The sequence below is a fragment of the Daucus carota genome, chromosome 1 (assembly GCF_001625215.2).
Source record: "Daucus carota subsp. sativus chromosome 1, DH1 v3.0, whole genome shotgun sequence".
Lineage (NCBI taxonomy): Eukaryota > Viridiplantae > Streptophyta > Magnoliopsida > Apiales > Apiaceae > Daucus > Daucus carota.
In genome coordinates this window covers 46,497,478-46,516,012 of record NC_030381.2, presented here as the reverse complement: position 1 = coordinate 46,516,012, position 18,535 = coordinate 46,497,478, and the positions used below count along the sequence as shown (strand labels likewise).

Below are 18,535 nucleotides of genomic sequence, written 5' to 3'. Positions count from 1 at the left end.
AGAATATATATCAATCAAAACACTAAAATTGCTTCCACATTTCTATGGCAACTTCATTTGAGTGACCCATAACAATTTACACAAATAATCGTCTCTACAGAGAATTTAAAGATAGACAAATATCCAAGTGAAAGTATACAGTTCGTGCAAGTACTCATTTCCCCCCTGAGCATTTAAAGATAAAACAGCAACAATGCAAGTCTACATATGCAATAAACTCGACAAGTGACTGAGTTCCACAGATAAGCATCCAGGGTACATAGATACTAAAATGAACACTTAATCCTACACCGGAAGATCATTTACAAAAAGGGTCATTCAACTTGAACATGGCTTCAGCAATAAAGCATTCTTATTGATAGTTTCCACCAGCTGTGTTCGGAGGGTAGCTGTTCTGATACCCTCTGTCCGGACCTGGACCAGATGGATAGCCGCCATTGCTTGGCATGTTCCTCTGCTCAAAACTTTCAGTTTGCCTGTGTTGCGCTCCTCCCATGTTTTGTGATGGACCTCCCATTGGTCCCATGTTGCCGTGTTGCATCTGTCCCATATTATTCTGCATCTGCCCCAAGTTGCCAGGTGGGCCGCCTCCCATGTTGCCATAAGGGCCGCCTCCCATGCCGCCAGGGGGCCCGCCTCTCACGTTGCCAGGAGGGCCGCCTCCCATGTTACCAGGGGGGCCGCCTCCCATGTTTCCCGGAGGGCCGCCTCCCATGTTGCCGGGGGGGCCTCCTCCCATGTTGCCGGGGGGGCCTCCTCCCATGTTGCCAGGAGGGCCGCCTCCCATGGTCCCAGGGGGGCCGCCTCCCATGCCGCCAGGGGGGCCGCCTCCCATGCCGCCAGGGGGGCCGCCTCTCTGCTGCTGCATATTATTACCTCTTCTTTCAAAGTTCCTTGATCTATCATTGTTGCGAGGTCTATCATTGCGCCTATTTCTCTCATTAGCTCGGGCATTGTTTCTTACCCACTCCTCGTGGTACTTAGGATCATATGGTACAGCCTGCCCATTAATAAATGGCTCGCCTATCACCAAAAATACAGAACATAAGACTATTATTACTAGCAGAGATTACTGGACGCTCATTTTAAAGGACAGATCAACAAATAGACACTCAAACATTTACAAGCAGCGAATGGTAATCTACATGTGACTGCCAAGCAAGAGCCTCTTTATGTGTTCATGCTTCAGAGAAAGCAGCATAAGTATTAGCATTCAACATGGTCACAAGATATATCTGCCAGGGGAAAGTTACTTTAGGGTGGAAAAATAAACATCCTACTACCCATAGTTGCTAACATAATGAGGCAACTGCACTCAGCAAACAGAGAAATGGGAAACTATAGTAGTCAATATTTAGCCTACCAAAACAATTAAAATTACACTTGCATAATACTAATCAAGTGCGGAAAAAAATGTTACACTGATAAGAAAAGCAACAATATATAACCTAAAGTGAGTAATTCGAAGTCATTCATTTCTTCAAACTGGAAAGCAAAGAGAGATGGGGTTAATCTGAAACAAGTTCAGATGGTAGCAGAAACTACTTTTTACATGTATCTATCAAATTTTTTCAGCATGTTCTACCTCCGTAATCCTTATTTTTCACATCCAAGTAGGAGTCGGGAAGCACCCACCGCACATGTGGCAATTCTGAGAAAAGAGAAATGAACATGAGAACGGGAAAATACGATTAAATATGTCACAAAATCCATTCACTGTACCTTTCAACTTGTAAGAAAGTTCTTCAGAGACAAGGGCTCCAAATGCATAATAATGCCTGGTTGATACAGAGTAAATTTTCATTCTAGCTTCATCCTCACTGCAAAAACAACAAAATATAATCAAATAATACAAATGGACTAAAATCCTTTTAAAATCGACAAATCACAGTACAAAGATGCTTATAAAAGTAACCTGATACAAATTACAGCATTAAACGTACATGCATGCCTATAAATCAAGTTACAGTATAGAAGTTCTCAAATAACCTACCAAGCGCACGTACAGAACTAAATTAATATAATTCTATCACCAGGGAAAACCGTTAACTATTTAATTCAACCTAATCATTTAACAGTAGAATAATACACCCACAGTCCACAAGAAGTTAGAAATCTACATAAAAACAACACAATACCATCTTCCAATAGACCCTTAAGAATTCTCTTAACATCAAACTGCATTCATAACTTGATCACTAAAAACAGGAGCTTCAGCCATTCTAGTTACATTTTCACGAAACCCTAAAAGATTTATACAAGGTTGTAACCTTGATCATTTATATTGTCCAAAAAATAGGCAAATAATTAGTAGCAGGTGATAATGTTCATAAAACTTCAAGCTACAAATTAAATAGCATCGAAAATAATAAAAACACAAACTAATACTCTAACAAATAGCCGTAAAAGATTTGTTTAAAGTGCAAACTTATTCATATATACACATTGTTCTACATTGTTCTACAAACAGGCATATATACAACAAATAAACATTTTATAACATCGAAATCAATTAAGATTATAACTTTACGAAAAATAACACTGGAAAAACAAAAAAATTGTTTATATACCTTCCAACAATAGAAGCCAGTGTTTTGATATATCCATCAATAATCTCATCCCGGGTCGGATCCCCCTCGGGTTTCTCAACCACCACAAGCCAGTGTTCAAAATCACACCCATCCAACAAAATCGTCTCTTTCGGAGGTCGATTAGACCAGTTGGGGCTCGAATCGTTCAGCGACGACGTCGTTTGTCGAGTGGCGAAACCGCGAGCGATCGTCGCCGCCGGAGAGATTTGACGGAAAGTGTCGACAACGGCTGCGAGAGGGCGGGGACGAGAAATAGTGGAGTGGTGGCATGACGGCGATTTGACGCGGAGAGAGGAGAGGGAGCGCGATAAAACCCTAGAAATGGAGCGAGTCGCCATTGTTTTAGTGTGAAACGGGAGTGATAAAATAAAACCCTAGAAAGTGTGAGAGGTTTAAGCGATATAAATTGAGGTTGTAACAAGAATTATTTATTTCAATTTTCAAGTGCGCTTTTTGATTGTGAATTGATTATTTTCTTTTTTTGCTAAATGAATCGATTATTTTCTTAGCATACATATAAAGGTTTTTTTTATGGTGTGCCCAAGGGGACGGGGCACATGCTAAGCGCGGAAAATTTTGTGCTTGGATCATTTTGATTGACTCCTATCTCATGATAATGGTGGACCCCCGGCAAATACACCAACCACACCAATCAAAGGGACCGTTTGGGTTAATTTAAAAGAAGTGACTTCTTGCTTATATTAAAGAAGTAAAGTAGAAGTGAGAAGTAAATAAGTTAATAAAGTGTTTGGAAAAGAAGCAGAAGCTGTGAGAGAGAAGCTAGCATTCTCAGCTTCTTAAAAGTGCTTCTACTTCTTTACACAAACGGGTCAAAAAAAGTAGAAGCCAGAAGCAGCTTCTGCTTCTTCTTCCCAAACAGGCCCAAAATCTCCCAAATACAAAAATTTCCGCGCTTAGCATGTGCCCATGGGCACACACTAACCAAACATATTACTCCCTCCGTCCCATTTTAGTTATCACATTTCTATTTTTGTTGATCAAATTGATTAATCTTTGATCAGAGATTATAAATCATTCTTTCATTATTTTAAAAAATTGAAAATTACATCTTAAAGTAGATTAAAAGGTATTTCCAATGATATATATTTTTTATTTTTTCAATTGATAAAATATTAATAAATCTCAGTCAAATTTTGATCAATTTGACCGACACAAACCAAAAGTGACAACTAAAATGAGACGGAGGGAGTAATTATATCAAACAAGGCCAATAAATATTTGATAAACTGAAGATTCCGAAATTTTGCATATTTGGACATGATGACAATTGTGTTTTATATATTTTTATCTTCTTGTCTATGTATTTTCAATATCAAGTTAATTTATGTTTATGAGAGTACATCATAGACCCTAGAAGCTAGAACACTCGTCTTATTTCGTGAGCTGATACAGTAGTCTCCGCTTGAGACCGACTCACTACTAGTCTTACTTAACTCATCTACTTATAGATTGCAGAGTACATCGTCAAAAATTCAAGGTTGAAATGAAGGAGGCTTTCTTAATTTAGTTGCCTGCTCGAATGCATACGCGATCTCAATCAATTTAGGTTCTGTTCCCTTCACTCCACCGAAACAAAATCCAACTGGCACTCCCTTAGCGTCATATCCAGCAGGCACACTAATTCCAGGATGTCCTCCGATAGCAAGAACAGGAGAACATTTTGAGCTTGGAGTCACAAATGCATCAACCTTATTTTTCCGCATCATCTTCACATATCCTCTATTAAGCCTCTTCATGTTTGCTATATCCTTCGTATATGCAACGTCCGTGCCATTTGTTGCTTCTGAAGCGAGGAAGACGTCTTGTTTGTATTTCTTCAGCATTTCCTAACAATTGATCAGCAATGTAGTTTATTAGTCTCTGACTTGCACACATTTTGTACGTAATACTTGAGGGCGTATATTCTTGGGACTTACCAAATCAGAGAACCGGCGATTAAATTTTATTAAATCTGATAGTGTACGAACAGGGGAAGCCTCAAGGTTCTTCAAGTAAGTATTTATAGCTATTTTGAATTCGACTAACGTTGCTGTGTCTTCACCACTCAAACCGAAGTACTCAAAGATGTTCGGTATTTCAAGATGATCTACCAAAATTGCACCTTTCTGCCTTTAACAAGATTGAGAGTTATACTTTTGAAGTACTCGAGCAGTCTAGCTTGCCATAAAGATTATTTGAGATATTAGGACCATATACAGCTTACCTTAGTTTACTTAAATGTGGTTCAAACAGTTGGGCAACAGCTGAGTCATTTGAAAATCCAAATCCGGGATAATGTGTTATCAACAATCTCTTCCCTCTGAGCCCATCCGCCTTGAGAAATTGTGCATAGCCTCCGCTTGGGATGTACTTGGAAGAATTTCTGGTAGCTGCATCGTTTTTATCAAAACCAACAATGGCATCAAGTACACAAACAGCATCTGCTACTGTCCTGCAAATAGGCCTGTCTTGTACACAAATATATCAAATTTAATGTAACTCAATTAATTTAGACATAAGACAGGGTGGTTTATTAAAAATCAAAAAATCGTGTTTAGCAGAAGAGAAGAGAAAAACTAATAAAACATTGCTCACCCAACAGTGTCCTGCCTAGGTGTGACTGGAACAACCCCTGCCCGGCTTGTCAAGCCTAATGTAGGTTTAATTCCAACGACGGAGTTTGAAATGGATGGACACAAGATGGATCCATCAGTCTCAGTACCTAGTGAGACTGAAGCTAGATTGGCAGCTACTGATACTGCTGATCCGCTGCTTGATCCACACGGGCTTGCAGATGCTACATATGGGTTCTGCATAAAATCAATAAAAGTTCAAATATGCCAATCTTCAGAAACTCAGAACATCCCACTATAGGGACAGGGAGTCATCAAAGTGCAGTTATCAACTAATGGAAGAAATAAAAGGATTTTCATTACATACCACAACTTGGCCACCTCTAGCAGACCAACCACTAGGCATAGAATTTGACCTATAATAAGACCACTCACTTAAGCTTGCCTTTCCAAGAATGATTGCGCCAGCTTTTCTTAACTTCTCTACCACACCTGCATCGCGTGGCACAACTGACCCAAGAAGAGCATATGAACCTGCAGTAGTGTTAAGCTTATCCTTTGTTGCAATATTGTCCTTGAGCAAAATTGGGATCCCATGAATCTTGGACAGTGACACAGGTGCCTTGGCCTTGCGTTCCTGATCAGCCTTATCAGCTTGAGAGAGCACATCAGGGTTCACCTCCAACACACTCTTTAGGAGTGGGTTGAGTCTTTGAATTTCTCCAATATAAAACTCAACAAGCTTCCTTGAGGTGAGCTTGTTCTGCCTAAAAGCTATCTGAATATCTTGTACGGTAATTTCTTGAGTTCGCAGTCTGCTCAAGATACTATCTTCCATGCTCATGCTTGGACTTGCAACATGTATACCGAGAAGAATGAGAAACAGACCATAGCTTTTCATGGCGAAATCTAAGTTTTGTTGGATTTGCTACTTCACAACATTGCACCTTGTTTTTATAGAAGAAAGATGATGCTGAGGTGACATTACTCACTGACTTTTCCTGTGTGGTTCTGGGCGTTTCCTGGTGCAAAGAAAGGGATACCAGCATAGTGGTCTCAGGTCTGTGGACCTACTACTGATGTTGATTGAAATGTGGCGCTAATTACATTCACATTTCCTTGGATTCCTCATGAATCTGATCCAACTCTATCATAAGATGACAAATCCTTATATCTAAACATTTTCGTCATATATTGACCTCATCGTCATGTCATATTTCGACAAGCTAAACATGCAGTCTTAAGGTAAAATTTCATAGGCTACTTCAAGCTTTGAGTCCTGAAATATTCTGTAACCAAGAACTAAAATCTGTCAGAATCCATCTGATATTTTCTATAAATCAATTATCATTATAAATTAGTCACGGCGATGGTAGACACTTTGTACGATAACCATAGACTGTCAAAGCAAGAGCCTTGTTTTGGTGAAGAGAATTTTCTTGTTAACAGTGTGTTTCACGAGGAACATAAAGTTGAGGTGACATTATTTGGCATCACTAGTCAGTGGAAAGAAAGGCACGGCCAACATTGTGGACCTAGTACTGAAGTTTCTTGAGACGTGGCACTAAATTTGATTCACATTTTTAATGCAAAGTGTTTGTTTGAATCATAATTCCAGTATTATGAACATTTTCATCCTGTGCTTCATGTTAGCATAACTCAAATGTTCTACTGAAATGACCGTGACCTCATTATGATGTAATTTTTGATAGCTTAACATTCCAGCAGGCAGCCCTCAACTCCCTTCAATAATATAGATCAAGTTCTGCTCACATAATGCATCAACATAATTCCTTTTGACTTGATAGAGATGACACTGATGTGGCTTAATTAAAGATCATCTACTGTTTATAGTAGCAGCAGTTACCTGACTGTATCTTGTCTCGGAGAAAATGGGATGACACTGGCTCGGTTAGTGAGGCCAACAATAGGTTTGATGCCCGCGACAGACTAAATTCTGGTTGGACAAAGGATGAAATTTTCAGTCCTGTGCCCAGTGATATGAGCCACAAGTAACCTTCATCTTGTGGTAATGTTTAAATTTAATTTCGCTGACCGCTATACTTTATGACGGATGGAAATAACAATCCCAGAATGCGACTGAATGCTAGTGATTTTGTCAAAATCTACTGAGAGCGCAATGTTATCGATAAAATAGAAAGTGTGATGTAACTGACAGACAAAAAAAGTTTGATCTTTCACCATTGGACTTCCAAAGAAATGAGAAGATTGTAACATTTCACAGCTTGCCCATCTCTGAGTACAAGGTAATATCAATAATAATTCTGAAGGTAAGATTGGAAGTCTCTGTTATTAAAAACTTGATCCAATTTGTCCATTAACAATTATTTTCATAAAGAGATTACTTTTCACGACTGCATTTTTCATTTTTCTTGTGAAAGTCTTGTGTATTGTGTACGACCTTTCATTGTCCGCTCTAGCACATGGCTTAATCCAAAATTTATGGTTTTATATGCTGATGATACTCATTTCTATAATATGCATTCTTTTACATGAAAGAAAATAAATAGAATCAGTAATTGCTTCCATAAGATAATACAGTAACTACTACAAGCCTCTTTAGTAACTGAATACATGTCCCAGGCTTAAGCTGAAAATAATCTAACAAGTTTAATATATTAGTATATTACTGGAAAAACCACTGAAGTATATGATAAATATAACCCACAATAAGTATATGATATACTCTGGGTGGCAAAATATCTCATATAAGACCTTGATATCAGGTGCAAGGAGTGAAGTTGCAGGTGGCATTCCCGTAGCCTGAATTAGCCTGCATGAAGCGCAGAGCAGTCCTGAGGACATTCCTAGTAGACCCCAAGAGTGCATAATTTGTTCGAATGATCACAGACAGAGGGCGATACGGATACTGAAGACTATGGTAGGAATTTAAAAGTGCAGTTGTTGCTTCTCTAAGAAGAGTCTTATAAGGATCCCCTCTTCCACTCATGCTGACCAACAATGTAATGTCTGTACCATATCGTCTGGCAGCTAGTGGCCCGAATACAAGAGCTACTTTTAAATCCGGTCTTAGTACTTTCCAGTAACATCTGTTCTCTGGCATTGCCCACATCCTGTAATCCCATAAGTTGTTAGTCCAAAGCATTTAGAATCTGTATGCTGGAATTTTTAAACAAGGAAAACGACTGATGTGATTCTGTTGGCACTAGCTGGATTTTCTGTAAAATTTACTGACAATTAACCTTTTAGCTCAAATTACAAATAATGTGACAAACTAACAAGTTTTTTGCAAGCATGAACTACAGTCTATGTGGTAAGATAACTTAGGTTTTGAGAAATAATTTTGAACTTACCGAGACGAACAGGTTGATGCTTGGAAGAATGGCATTGGTGGCATAGGAGGCAATGGGGGTATCCCAGAAATTGGAGGAGTTGTAGCAGGCGGTTGTCTAATGGTTGGAGTAGGTGTTACAGGCGTAGGAACACTTGGTGCTGGGGGATTTACCGGTGGTGGATTAGTACTCGACCCCAGGCAATAAGGCATAGGCTGAGCTGGCTGAGAAATCAATGGATAAGCTGAGTACATTGCCATATCAAACATCCTAAACACAAGCCTTATAGTTTGAGGAGAACCAGAAGCTGCCCCGCAGCCTTGGCCAGTGCTTGATACTTGAGAAACACAATTAGCCAGGTCAGGACTTCCTTGAAACCTCATAGTATAGCTTCCCATGAAGTTTGTAGTTGTTTCTCCATATTCTATAGCTTGTCCATTATCTCCCGGGCATAACACTGACACCTTCATCCCTATCAAAATATTCGATTAACATCAAGTATGTTGGCCACATTCATATGAAACACAAATTACACCAACAACTAAAAAATATAATCAGTTGAGCACGATTGGATAGCCTGGTGGTTAAGGGTTTATCCTCTGTTGGCCCAGGTCCTGGGTTCGACTCTGGCTCAACTTGAGATTGTCTAATATCGATAAATAGTCATAATGTCTAGAGCACAAAATTAAGATCATACCATTGAGGGGATAATCAAATAATGTGACTCTGCCATCTTTGCAGCGGTCACAGAACACGGTCCCGCTAACCATTGCATCTCCTTGAATGCCATGAATGGCTGCAGCAACAATAAGAAAAGCCGGAAAGAGAAGCCTCTCTGGTGAACCCATGAAACTGAAAAAACCAAGCAAGAACTGTAAAGAAGTTCAGAAAAGAAGATGTTTGGTATGAATGTGAAGAAATCATGGGTGCTAGGTGTTAATAAAGGAATATAGGCAACTCTCAACTGTCTCTATTAATGAGAGGTAGAAAAATTTGAAGCTAAAACTGAAAAAAGGGACGTTAGTACATTTAAGACTAGTGTAGTTAATACTTCCAACTCCCATATCATTTTAGTTAGTGAAGTTTGTTGAGGGTTCGAAGCCAAACCAAACTGGAAAATCCCTTTGTTTGTTCTGCTCATCAAATATTCCTGATGCAACTAATTATTCGAGTTTCAACTCCTAAAAATGGACATTGCATCATGTAAAAAGGCGACAATAGTTAGTGCTGGCATGGGTACATAGTCGTCGTGTTTCGATATGTTGTAGATTTCTAAATATGGTTATGCATTTGCAGATCCAACAGTACCAGAAGATGGCAATGTGATGATGAAGGATGTTACTATCAACAACTAATGCAACAAAGATATTTGCTCTATTCATTTTAACTGTCGTTTGACTTTTTGACATTTGAGGAGTTTTGACAATGCGGCCAGAATTACTTATTTAAAAACTTTCTTTTTGTAAATTATGATATCCACTGTATATTTGGTCTAAGGTCTTTGAAATGTGTAACAAAAAGTCAACTAATTATATTTTGAAATGAAAGGATAATTAACATGATATCAGCAGACTGGTAAGTGTTAGACTTCGTTGTTGTTAGCATTCATGTGTTACCAAACTCCAAAGGTAAATTTGAAATCTATGAACCCACTACCCACATACAGGCTTGAACATTACATAACAGATTTTCGCGTGTGTCCGTAGTCATGCTAACAACGACTTTTTAGTTAGGTGATAGATTTATGTTGATTTATTTCATTAATAATGATATCCAAATTAATGATGTTCATGCATGCACAAAAATCTCGGTAACGTAACTGTACAGGTTTTGTTAGTCAAATCAAAATTTTTTGCCTTAACTAAAAAGTAGTTATTAGTCCTGACACACAAAAAAAGAAGAAGAAGTTGTTGTTAGTGTCTCTTAGCAAACACAAACGGGAAAGACCTTTTAAGTAACATAACTGTACAGGTTTTGTTAGGTGCCGGAACTTTCTACTCAGGTGATTGATTTTTGAAAAAATTTAAAAATGATGACAAATTAGGTATATGATTACATGAAAGAAGTCCTCCGAAAATACTATGAAGAAAATGTTCACATGAATATGGCAGTTGGGGAGCTCGTTTTCTGAGTGATTTTAAGCGGCCTAGGGTTTCCGCAATTCGACAATATTCTCCTGGTTGAGGTGCTGGTGCATTTGCCTCAAGGTTTGTGAAACATGTAATGAAGGGGGAACTCTTTTTAATACTTGCAATAAGAGGTTGAAAATTAGCCGAGCAAGCCGTTTGTTGAAATGTTAATAAGAATTCTGGAGAATGTTGAGTTGATCAATGATTTTAAGCATGACGATGCTTTGTGCTCATGATGATGTTTTGAGCGATGACAGGTCTAACAATGGCACAATCCCTTTCTGGAGATAAGTGGTTGCCATCGCATCGATGGATGCTCAGATCATCCGCAGTGTTCTTGTACCTTTTTTTTTTTTTTTTGACAGAAGTGTTCTTGTACCTTTAAGAATGGAGGCATGGTACCAATTAAAGAAAATGGTGCACTCCTAGAAGTTAAGCCAACAGCTATTGTCCATGAGTGTGGTCCTTCGTGCAAATGTCCCCTGTCTTGCTAAAATAGAGTTAGCCACATGGATTGAATTCCAATTAGAAATCTTTAAAACGGAGGCAAGGGATGGGGTGTTCAATCACGAAATTATATTTCCTCCAGGAGTTTTATATGCGAGTACTTTGGTGTGTTGGGAGTAATAAGCAAGCCGAGGAAAATATTGGTTTGGATGAGTATTTGTTTGATTCAGGAGATGAAGATGGCTTTGCAATATACGCGGCAAAAATCAGGTAACATTGGATTTTTTTTTAATCATAGTTGCTCACCAAATTTATATGCTCAAAATGTTCTTTATGTTCAAGATGACAAGATGATGCCTCACGTGATGTTATTCGCCACACAAAATATACGTCATGTTCAAGAGTTAACTTATAAAGATCATTTCAAAATCAATCATGTTCATGATTCAAATGGAAAGGTCAAGAAGAAGACGTGTTATTGTGGTTTGGCTTTGGACTTAATCGGAAGAGATGGACGAGTAATTAAATTGATTGGTTTAAGTTCCTAGTTATACTTTTGTGCAGCTGCGTCTCCAGTTCGGTATACATCAGATGTTACAGATCAGTTTCCTGGTTTCTTCAGTTTCATTGCTACTTTTGGATTTTATTTTAAGAATTTCAGAAATTTGAAATTTTGTTTGGATATTTAACTGAATGATAACACCTCCGCCCTCATGTTTATAGTCCTTTTAGATCATGGCAACTCATCCACAAACTTTAATGCATCAGACCCTTTTTTTCTTAATTCTCCATATGTTGAACAAATTAGCAGTTAATAGAAAGAAAACGAAAATTAAATTTTTGTGTAGTTACCAAGAACATTAACATATTCTTATAAATGATTTAGTCACTTATAAAACTGCAGGAGAAAGTAAGGTCATATACATATGTGTTGCAGCTGTTTATTTATATGTAATTATATGATTTATTTATTTATTTATTTCTTGCTAGATGACCCCAACATGTGTTGCAGCTGCCTCTGACCACAAGCCTGGGTTTGTTGTATAGATAATAACTAGTGATGAGGTAATAGGCTTTTAGTATACTCTTAAGTTTTATGAAGCAGGTGGAGATGGCTTGTTGACTGATGGAATTGGTGGAGGTTTTGGTATACTAAAACTTGGTACATGTGTAAAACTTGGTACATTGGGTGGAAATGGTATACTGTCAGCCAAAGGAGACGGTGATGGGCTCAACGGCTCATCGGGCAGGGGGGATGCTGGAGTGTCAAAACTGGGACTTGGAGATGGAGACAAGTCTACATTGTCATTGTTTGATGGGCCTAAAGGCGAAGGCTCATCTGGTAGTGGGGATGCTGGAGTGTCAATACTGGGAGCTGGAGAAAAGCCTTCGTTGGCATCGGGTGATGGGCCTAATGGCAATGGTTCATCTGGCAATGGGGATGCTGCAGGAGTGTCGAAACCTGAAGATGGACCTGATGAAAAATCTACATTGCCATCAGGTGATGGGCCTAACGGTGATGACTCAGCAGGTAACGGGGATGGCGGGTCAAAGCTTAAAGCTGGAGCCGGTGAGAAGTCTTTATGTTTTGACGGTGGCTGTTTTGATTTTGGACTTGAAGGAGTACTAATTAATGCTGGAGCAGATGCTGGTGTGTCAAGTGGCAATTTGTGCTTAGATGAGGCTGGAGGATTGTTTTTTGCAGGATTAACAGCTGGAGGCAGGTCTTCTGGTTGTGGAGGAGAAAGTGTTGAAACAGGTTCGTCTGAAGGCGAAGAAGATGGTGTAACTGGAGTCTCTTGTGCTAATAGATTGTTTATTACTTTTGGTTTTTGGAAAGGCCACAAGTAACTAGAAGTGCAACTTACTGGTGAAAAGGTAAGTTTTCCAGAGTGTCGAATTGTATTTTTCTCTTCACTTTTGTATTGGAAGATTATCTTAAAGGGCTCTTGATTGTCGTTTAAAGGGCATGATGTATCTGCTGCACTGTGAACTTGTGCATAACACTCTTTTCTGATTCTTCCATCCCTGACAGCCTCATGGGGAAGATATACTCTGAATTTTTCTTCTTTGGTAATTTCACTAGATCCCATTGTTTCAATTGTTCCATCTTTAGACCTGCAACCAATCGTGACACGAAAACCTGCACGATGCATGCCCAAATTTTGTCAGTGTCACCATATTTCAAACAAACAACTAAAACGTATATAAAACTGAAATGTATAATACCTGAGAAGGTCTGGCTGGTTTTGATCCTCCCTTCTACAATATCTGGATGTTTCATGAATCCAACTACCTTAAGCATCTCATTCTTTCCGTGACAGCAAATCGCTGCAAGCAATAATGTCAGGCAGAAAAAGATAGTTTCCGCACTGTGAAGAACCTGCATCGAGACTACTAAGCGTTCAAAAAATTGAACTGCAGCTGAGAACCTTAGGCAACTGACTTAGTGACTTGAGTTCAGAAGCAAGTTCTGATGAATGATGCATATATGCAAATGGTTGAGTCCTGAGTCCATATAAAGTATAAGCATTTGATTTGACAGGTGTTTCAAAAATGTTGTAACACTCTGTAATTCTTTCAAGAGAGTTCTATTGGGCCAGTCTGGTTGTATACTGTAAAATAATGTTGCGAAAATTAATGAGCACCGCTTTGGCTGATAGATTTGAAATGTAAAATTTATGAGGCTTTCACCAAAGAGATGAATGTCATAATATGCACACTCTAGTAGGTGACACTGCATTATACTGAACCTACCTTCTCCAGTGTTAAAGCTGTAAGATATAAGTCAAGTGCTTAACTAGACCAGAGGGCAGAGACGTTCAATCATTTGAACCTTACTTAAATTGATGAATATCATCACATTTTTTTGGGTGACAATATTTTTATGTTTATGGTTTATAATGTTTTTCTACTTATATATTTTCGGAAAATTATTTTTAAAAACAAGACCAAGTTTATCATACTAATTTCAAGCCGAACAACCACCAAGTGTCCGATGAAAATTCATTTCACAGTATAATGCACAATTCACAGTAGCTGTGCCGTGAACGCAGCACTAGCCACTTGGTGTTTGCTGATCAGATCTGTCCAGAATTTTTTTTATATTTTTTGAAATCATTATAATTTGGCCCGGATCCACGATTTGACAGATTTTTTGACCTCACTGGCCAGCATAACACTAGGGCGAATTTTTAAAGTTCCAAATTTGGGTCAGTTTCGCCCTAAATTTTCTTAACAGTGGTTTAAATCTTGGTCCAAATTTAGATCGATGAACAATAGTGGCCTAAATTTAGACCGGCACTGTTCACCGGCCTAAATCTTTTTAGTAATATAATATTAACTTTTAATCTTTTTTATATTTAGTTAATTGAATAATTATATGTTAGTATAATTATTAAATAGTTATAAATTGTATTTGATATATTTGATTGAAATAATTATATATATTAAATATGAAATATAATAAAATCAAACACTCTTAAGATAATTCAAATTAACTATACATTAAACATAAGACAAAGATTACTTTCGAGATGGCAGGGACGATGAAAATACTCGATTTCAGCAATTTCTTGGACGATGTCGAAAAATTAAAAATTAAAAATAAAGAAGCTCATATTACACTCCGAGATGCATTAATTGAGTATTTATATTAATTCGGAGTAGTATTGAATCTTTGTAATTTTTATTTTAGTTAATTAAGTAAAATTTTAAATTTTCTTTGTTTAAATGTAATGTTTTTCTAATTTAATTAATTTATTGAGTTCAATATTAATATGAAATCTTATATTATTGTTAAAAGATTGGAATAATAATATAAAGATAGTTAGAAGAATAAAATATTGATATATGAATTTGGACCAAAATTTAAGCCAAACTGTTGTAATGGAAAAATGGTTCGGTTTAAATTTGGACCAAGATTTAGATGGCCTTAGAAATCTTAAAATTAACTTATTGAATATTGTTGTTCATATATAAAACTGATAAATTAAATAATAGTTTAAAAAATCACTAACACTTGTATGCTATGTGACAAATATGCTATCATCTAAAAAAGAAAGCACCCCAATCAACTATTCCTATCACCTAAAATTACAGATATCGGGGCCGTTTGGGCAAGATTAAAAGAAGTGACTTCTTGCTTAAAATAGAGTAGTGGAGTAGAAGTGAGAAGTAAATAAGTTAATAAAGTGTTTGGAAAAGAAGCAGAAGCTGTGAGAGAGAAGCTAGCATTCTCAGCTTCTTAAAAGTGCTTCTACTTCTTTACACAAACGGGTTAAGAAAAACAGAAGCCAGAAGCAGAAGCTGCTCTTCTAAATTTTTGATCTCCATCCCATTATCTATAATTCTCATGTCAGCTCCACATCATCTACGGTCAAATTAAAATTTTAAAGTACTAAAACTATAATATAATAATATGTTAAAGTACTAAAAATAATAATAATATACAGTATATTTAATCATTATAGCTAATATCATTAAAGTACAATACGCTCAGCAAATTTTACATAATAATTATTTTATATTATTTTAACTAATCATTATAGCTATCTGTTGTATATGCTCTAATCAAAACTTATTTATTAATAAGCGAAACCACGTTTCACTGAAACATCATAAGTATCAAAGTATCAAAAGCATGAGACCTTTTGACGGAAGGACAAAACCAAATTCGTGCAGCCTTGGTCGGACTCGACTCGAAACAAACATTATCGATATCACGTGTGACACCGCCTAACAAAGGGGCCGTTTGGATGAGATTAAAATAAATACTTATTGCTTAAAATAAAAAAATAGAGTAGAAGTTAGAAGCAAATTAAGACTTATAAGTAATTAAAGTGTTTGGGAAAAAAGTAGAATTCCTGAAACAAAAGTTAGCATTCCTAACTTTTTATAAATGCTTTTCAACTTTTTATACAAACGATACGAATAAGTGCTTCTAATTTGTAAACCCAGAAGCTCGGTTTTTAAGCCGTACACAAACACCAACAAAATCTCCGACAAAACAACAGGCTTCATATCAAATATAATTGATTATAATTACGATATAAATATTAAGAAAAAGACTGCTTGTGCTTTGCAGGAGTTTAAATTAGTAGTTATTTAGGACTATAAGTCTATAATTGATTCAGTTTATTTAATATTTCAACTTATTTCGACCCAAAAATATGATATTCATGTCATATGTGATATATCAAATCTGGCGAGAATATTAAGATCAAATAAAATATGATCTTGTATATATATGATTACTCAGATACTCGTTCAGATTAGATATTATATTATTTTTTATGAAAAGATCTTACCTAAATATTTGAATATGATCTATGGTTTATATTCAATTCGAACACCTGAAGATTATATTCTTCACCCATCATATTTTCAAGTAAATAGTCATGTTTTTATAAAAATTTTAATATTTTATTTAAGGTTAAATTTTTACATAATATGATTTATACACCGAAATCATGTATTAATTATCTTCATATATACATAATAAATTATTTCATATATGTATAATTTAAAACAAAATTATTATATTTTTATACAATTATATTTATATTAGACTAAATAATAATAATTAATTGAATAGCTGAAATTTAATAAATTTATCTAAAATAGGTATTTAAATCGAGTAGTTAGCGTTTAGGTATCCAAATAGGTAATTACCATAAGTTGCCGCTCCTAAACTTGCGGTCCAAGGTCCATCAATTTTATTTCAAATTTAAGAAGGTGCAAATTATCCGGAAGCGATCTGTAATCAAATAATATTAGGATTCTGTTTGCATCCGAAATTATCGTATCAATCAAAGATAAATAGTCTTTATGGGACGACTGTTTTTAATCGGTAAGACTTGTTTTTTTTCTTAGAGGTAACTGGCCGGTAAGGCTTTCATGAGATTTTATCTGTGCTGTTCTTACTACAAGTCCAGGATGATATTTATTTGCAGTTACCTTACTTAGTGAATCATATTAATCACTTCCGGTTACTCTCTGACTTGCATTCAAGCAACTTTCTGGCGAGCTTTCTTCAAGCTTCTAGCGCGCCCTTAAGGTACTATTTTATGTCACTTAATTATTTTTTATGTATGAGTGAATCATATTAATCACTTCCGGTTACTCTCTGACTTGCATTCAAGCAACTTTCTGGCGAGCTTTCTTCAAGCTTCTAGCGCGCCCTTAAGGTACTATTTTATGTCACTTAATTATTTTTTATGTATGTTTATTAATTGAACTTCGCTAGGGATTTTCTGCTTCGGGTCATGGTCAAGGGCATACGCGTGTCAGAGAACCCTTAACCAGCATACTATAATCTAGTTGTTGAATAAATATAACATACGTCCTGGATGAGTCCAGGATTATAACCTACGTCCAGCGCTTTTTAAGGCGTTGGACGAGATCCCATCCAACGATTAAAAAATACTAAACATATTAAATTTTTGTTATATTTCTTATCGTGAAATATTCATCTGGCCGTCAGAAATTGATATATCGGTTAAGAGTGACCAAGACTCTTTTGTTGGTATATATATGTTGGTATATATATATAGTATATGTTATTTGGCCCTTGTGTTTTCGGATTGTAAGTTTGTTTAGCCACCGGCGGTCTAGTATGAGTTTATGACTTAAGAGTTAATATGATTTTTAACTTAACGTGACTTATATTTATATATGATAAGTTGTGAATTAAAAATGTTTGTTTGAATTATTTTTGAATTATTAATGACTTATTAGTTATTAAAAATATAATAATTAAAATAAAAATGATTTATGAATGATTTATGAGTAATTTATATCTTATGGGTAATTTTTATATAAAGAAAAGTTTGAAAAAATTAAGTCACCGTAAAAGTACTTCAAATTAACTTCTAATCTTAAGTCAGTTTTTGACTTAGTTCTAATTTTAAGCCGAGTTCTGACTTATTACAAAAATTGGTTTAAAATCGAAAATGACTTAAAATACGGGTTTTAAATCCAGACAAACATACTCTAAATTAGGGCAGCATATGCTAGGTTATATAATTTTTATGTTATTAAAATTTATTAATTTAGTTTATAAATATTTTGTTTTAGATAATTTGATTATATTTATCATTAATAATTACAGGGTGTAAAATAGATTCATATGTAATTTTAGGTTATTGAAATATATTCAAAAATATTTTTAAAATAATTTATTTGGATTTATCATATTCTTATTTTAAAATTTTAACTTGAAATTATATACCGTGTAAGTAGTATTAATATAACCCAAAATATCCAATTTTCAACAATATATAGTCAATATATTACTAAAATACAAATATTTAGTAAATAGTATCCTAGATCAGTTGAATGATATGTCATTATCAATGAAATATCATGAAAAATGACCACATATCTCACAAAATCTAAGTAATGACCAAAATAACAAGATTGGAAATTAACGCTAGATTGTTTTTAATTTTGAAAGAAAACACGAGATTGTGTAGCGTTTT

The 18,535-nt window shown here is 35.9% G+C and overlaps 4 protein-coding genes across 5 annotated transcripts; all 4 read right to left on the bottom strand.

Annotated features, from left to right (window-relative positions):
- Window positions 1-75: 75 nt before the first annotated feature.
- LOC108205139 (multiple organellar RNA editing factor 8, chloroplastic/mitochondrial) lies at window positions 76-3,077 on the bottom strand. Of its 2 annotated transcripts, XM_064085745.1 has the most exons (5): window positions 2,571-3,017; window positions 1,723-1,820; window positions 1,586-1,651; window positions 854-1,023; window positions 123-817 (listed from the first exon to the last, which is right to left on the bottom strand). In XM_064085745.1, exons 1-5 carry the CDS (start codon window positions 2,927-2,929, stop codon window positions 353-355), a joined length of 1,158 nt encoding a protein of 385 aa, XP_063941815.1. In that variant the 5' UTR covers window positions 2,930-3,017; the 3' UTR covers window positions 123-352. The 2 variants fall into 2 exon arrangements, with proteins under 2 accessions (XP_017230438.1, XP_063941815.1); XM_017374949.2 differs by having other exon boundaries at window positions 76-1,023; window positions 2,571-3,077.
- A 793-nt stretch (window positions 3,078-3,870) lies between these two features.
- Window positions 3,871-6,175, bottom strand: LOC108222337 (probable amidase At4g34880). Its single transcript, XM_017396288.2, has 5 exons — window positions 5,532-6,175; window positions 5,187-5,401; window positions 4,816-5,055; window positions 4,529-4,721; window positions 3,871-4,438 (listed from the first exon to the last, which is right to left on the bottom strand). Exons 1-5 carry the CDS (start codon window positions 6,063-6,065, stop codon window positions 4,085-4,087), a joined length of 1,536 nt encoding a protein of 511 aa, XP_017251777.1. The 5' UTR covers window positions 6,066-6,175; the 3' UTR covers window positions 3,871-4,084.
- A 1,449-nt stretch (window positions 6,176-7,624) lies between these two features.
- On the bottom strand, window positions 7,625-9,396 carry LOC108196632 (uncharacterized). The gene is made up of 3 exons (XM_017364011.2): window positions 9,176-9,396; window positions 8,500-8,950; window positions 7,625-8,259 (listed from the first exon to the last, which is right to left on the bottom strand). Exons 1-3 carry the CDS (start codon window positions 9,324-9,326, stop codon window positions 7,908-7,910), a joined length of 954 nt encoding a protein of 317 aa, XP_017219500.1. The 5' UTR covers window positions 9,327-9,396; the 3' UTR covers window positions 7,625-7,907.
- Window positions 9,397-11,662: 2,266 nt separating this feature from the next.
- LOC108211817 (vegetative cell wall protein gp1) lies at window positions 11,663-13,642 on the bottom strand. The gene is made up of 2 exons (XM_017383515.2): window positions 13,284-13,642; window positions 11,663-13,197 (listed from the first exon to the last, which is right to left on the bottom strand). The coding sequence occupies exons 1-2, from the start codon at window positions 13,441-13,443 to the stop codon at window positions 12,149-12,151; spliced, it is 1,209 nt and encodes a 402-aa protein (XP_017239004.1). The 5' UTR covers window positions 13,444-13,642; the 3' UTR covers window positions 11,663-12,148.
- Window positions 13,643-18,535: the final 4,893 nt, after the last annotated feature.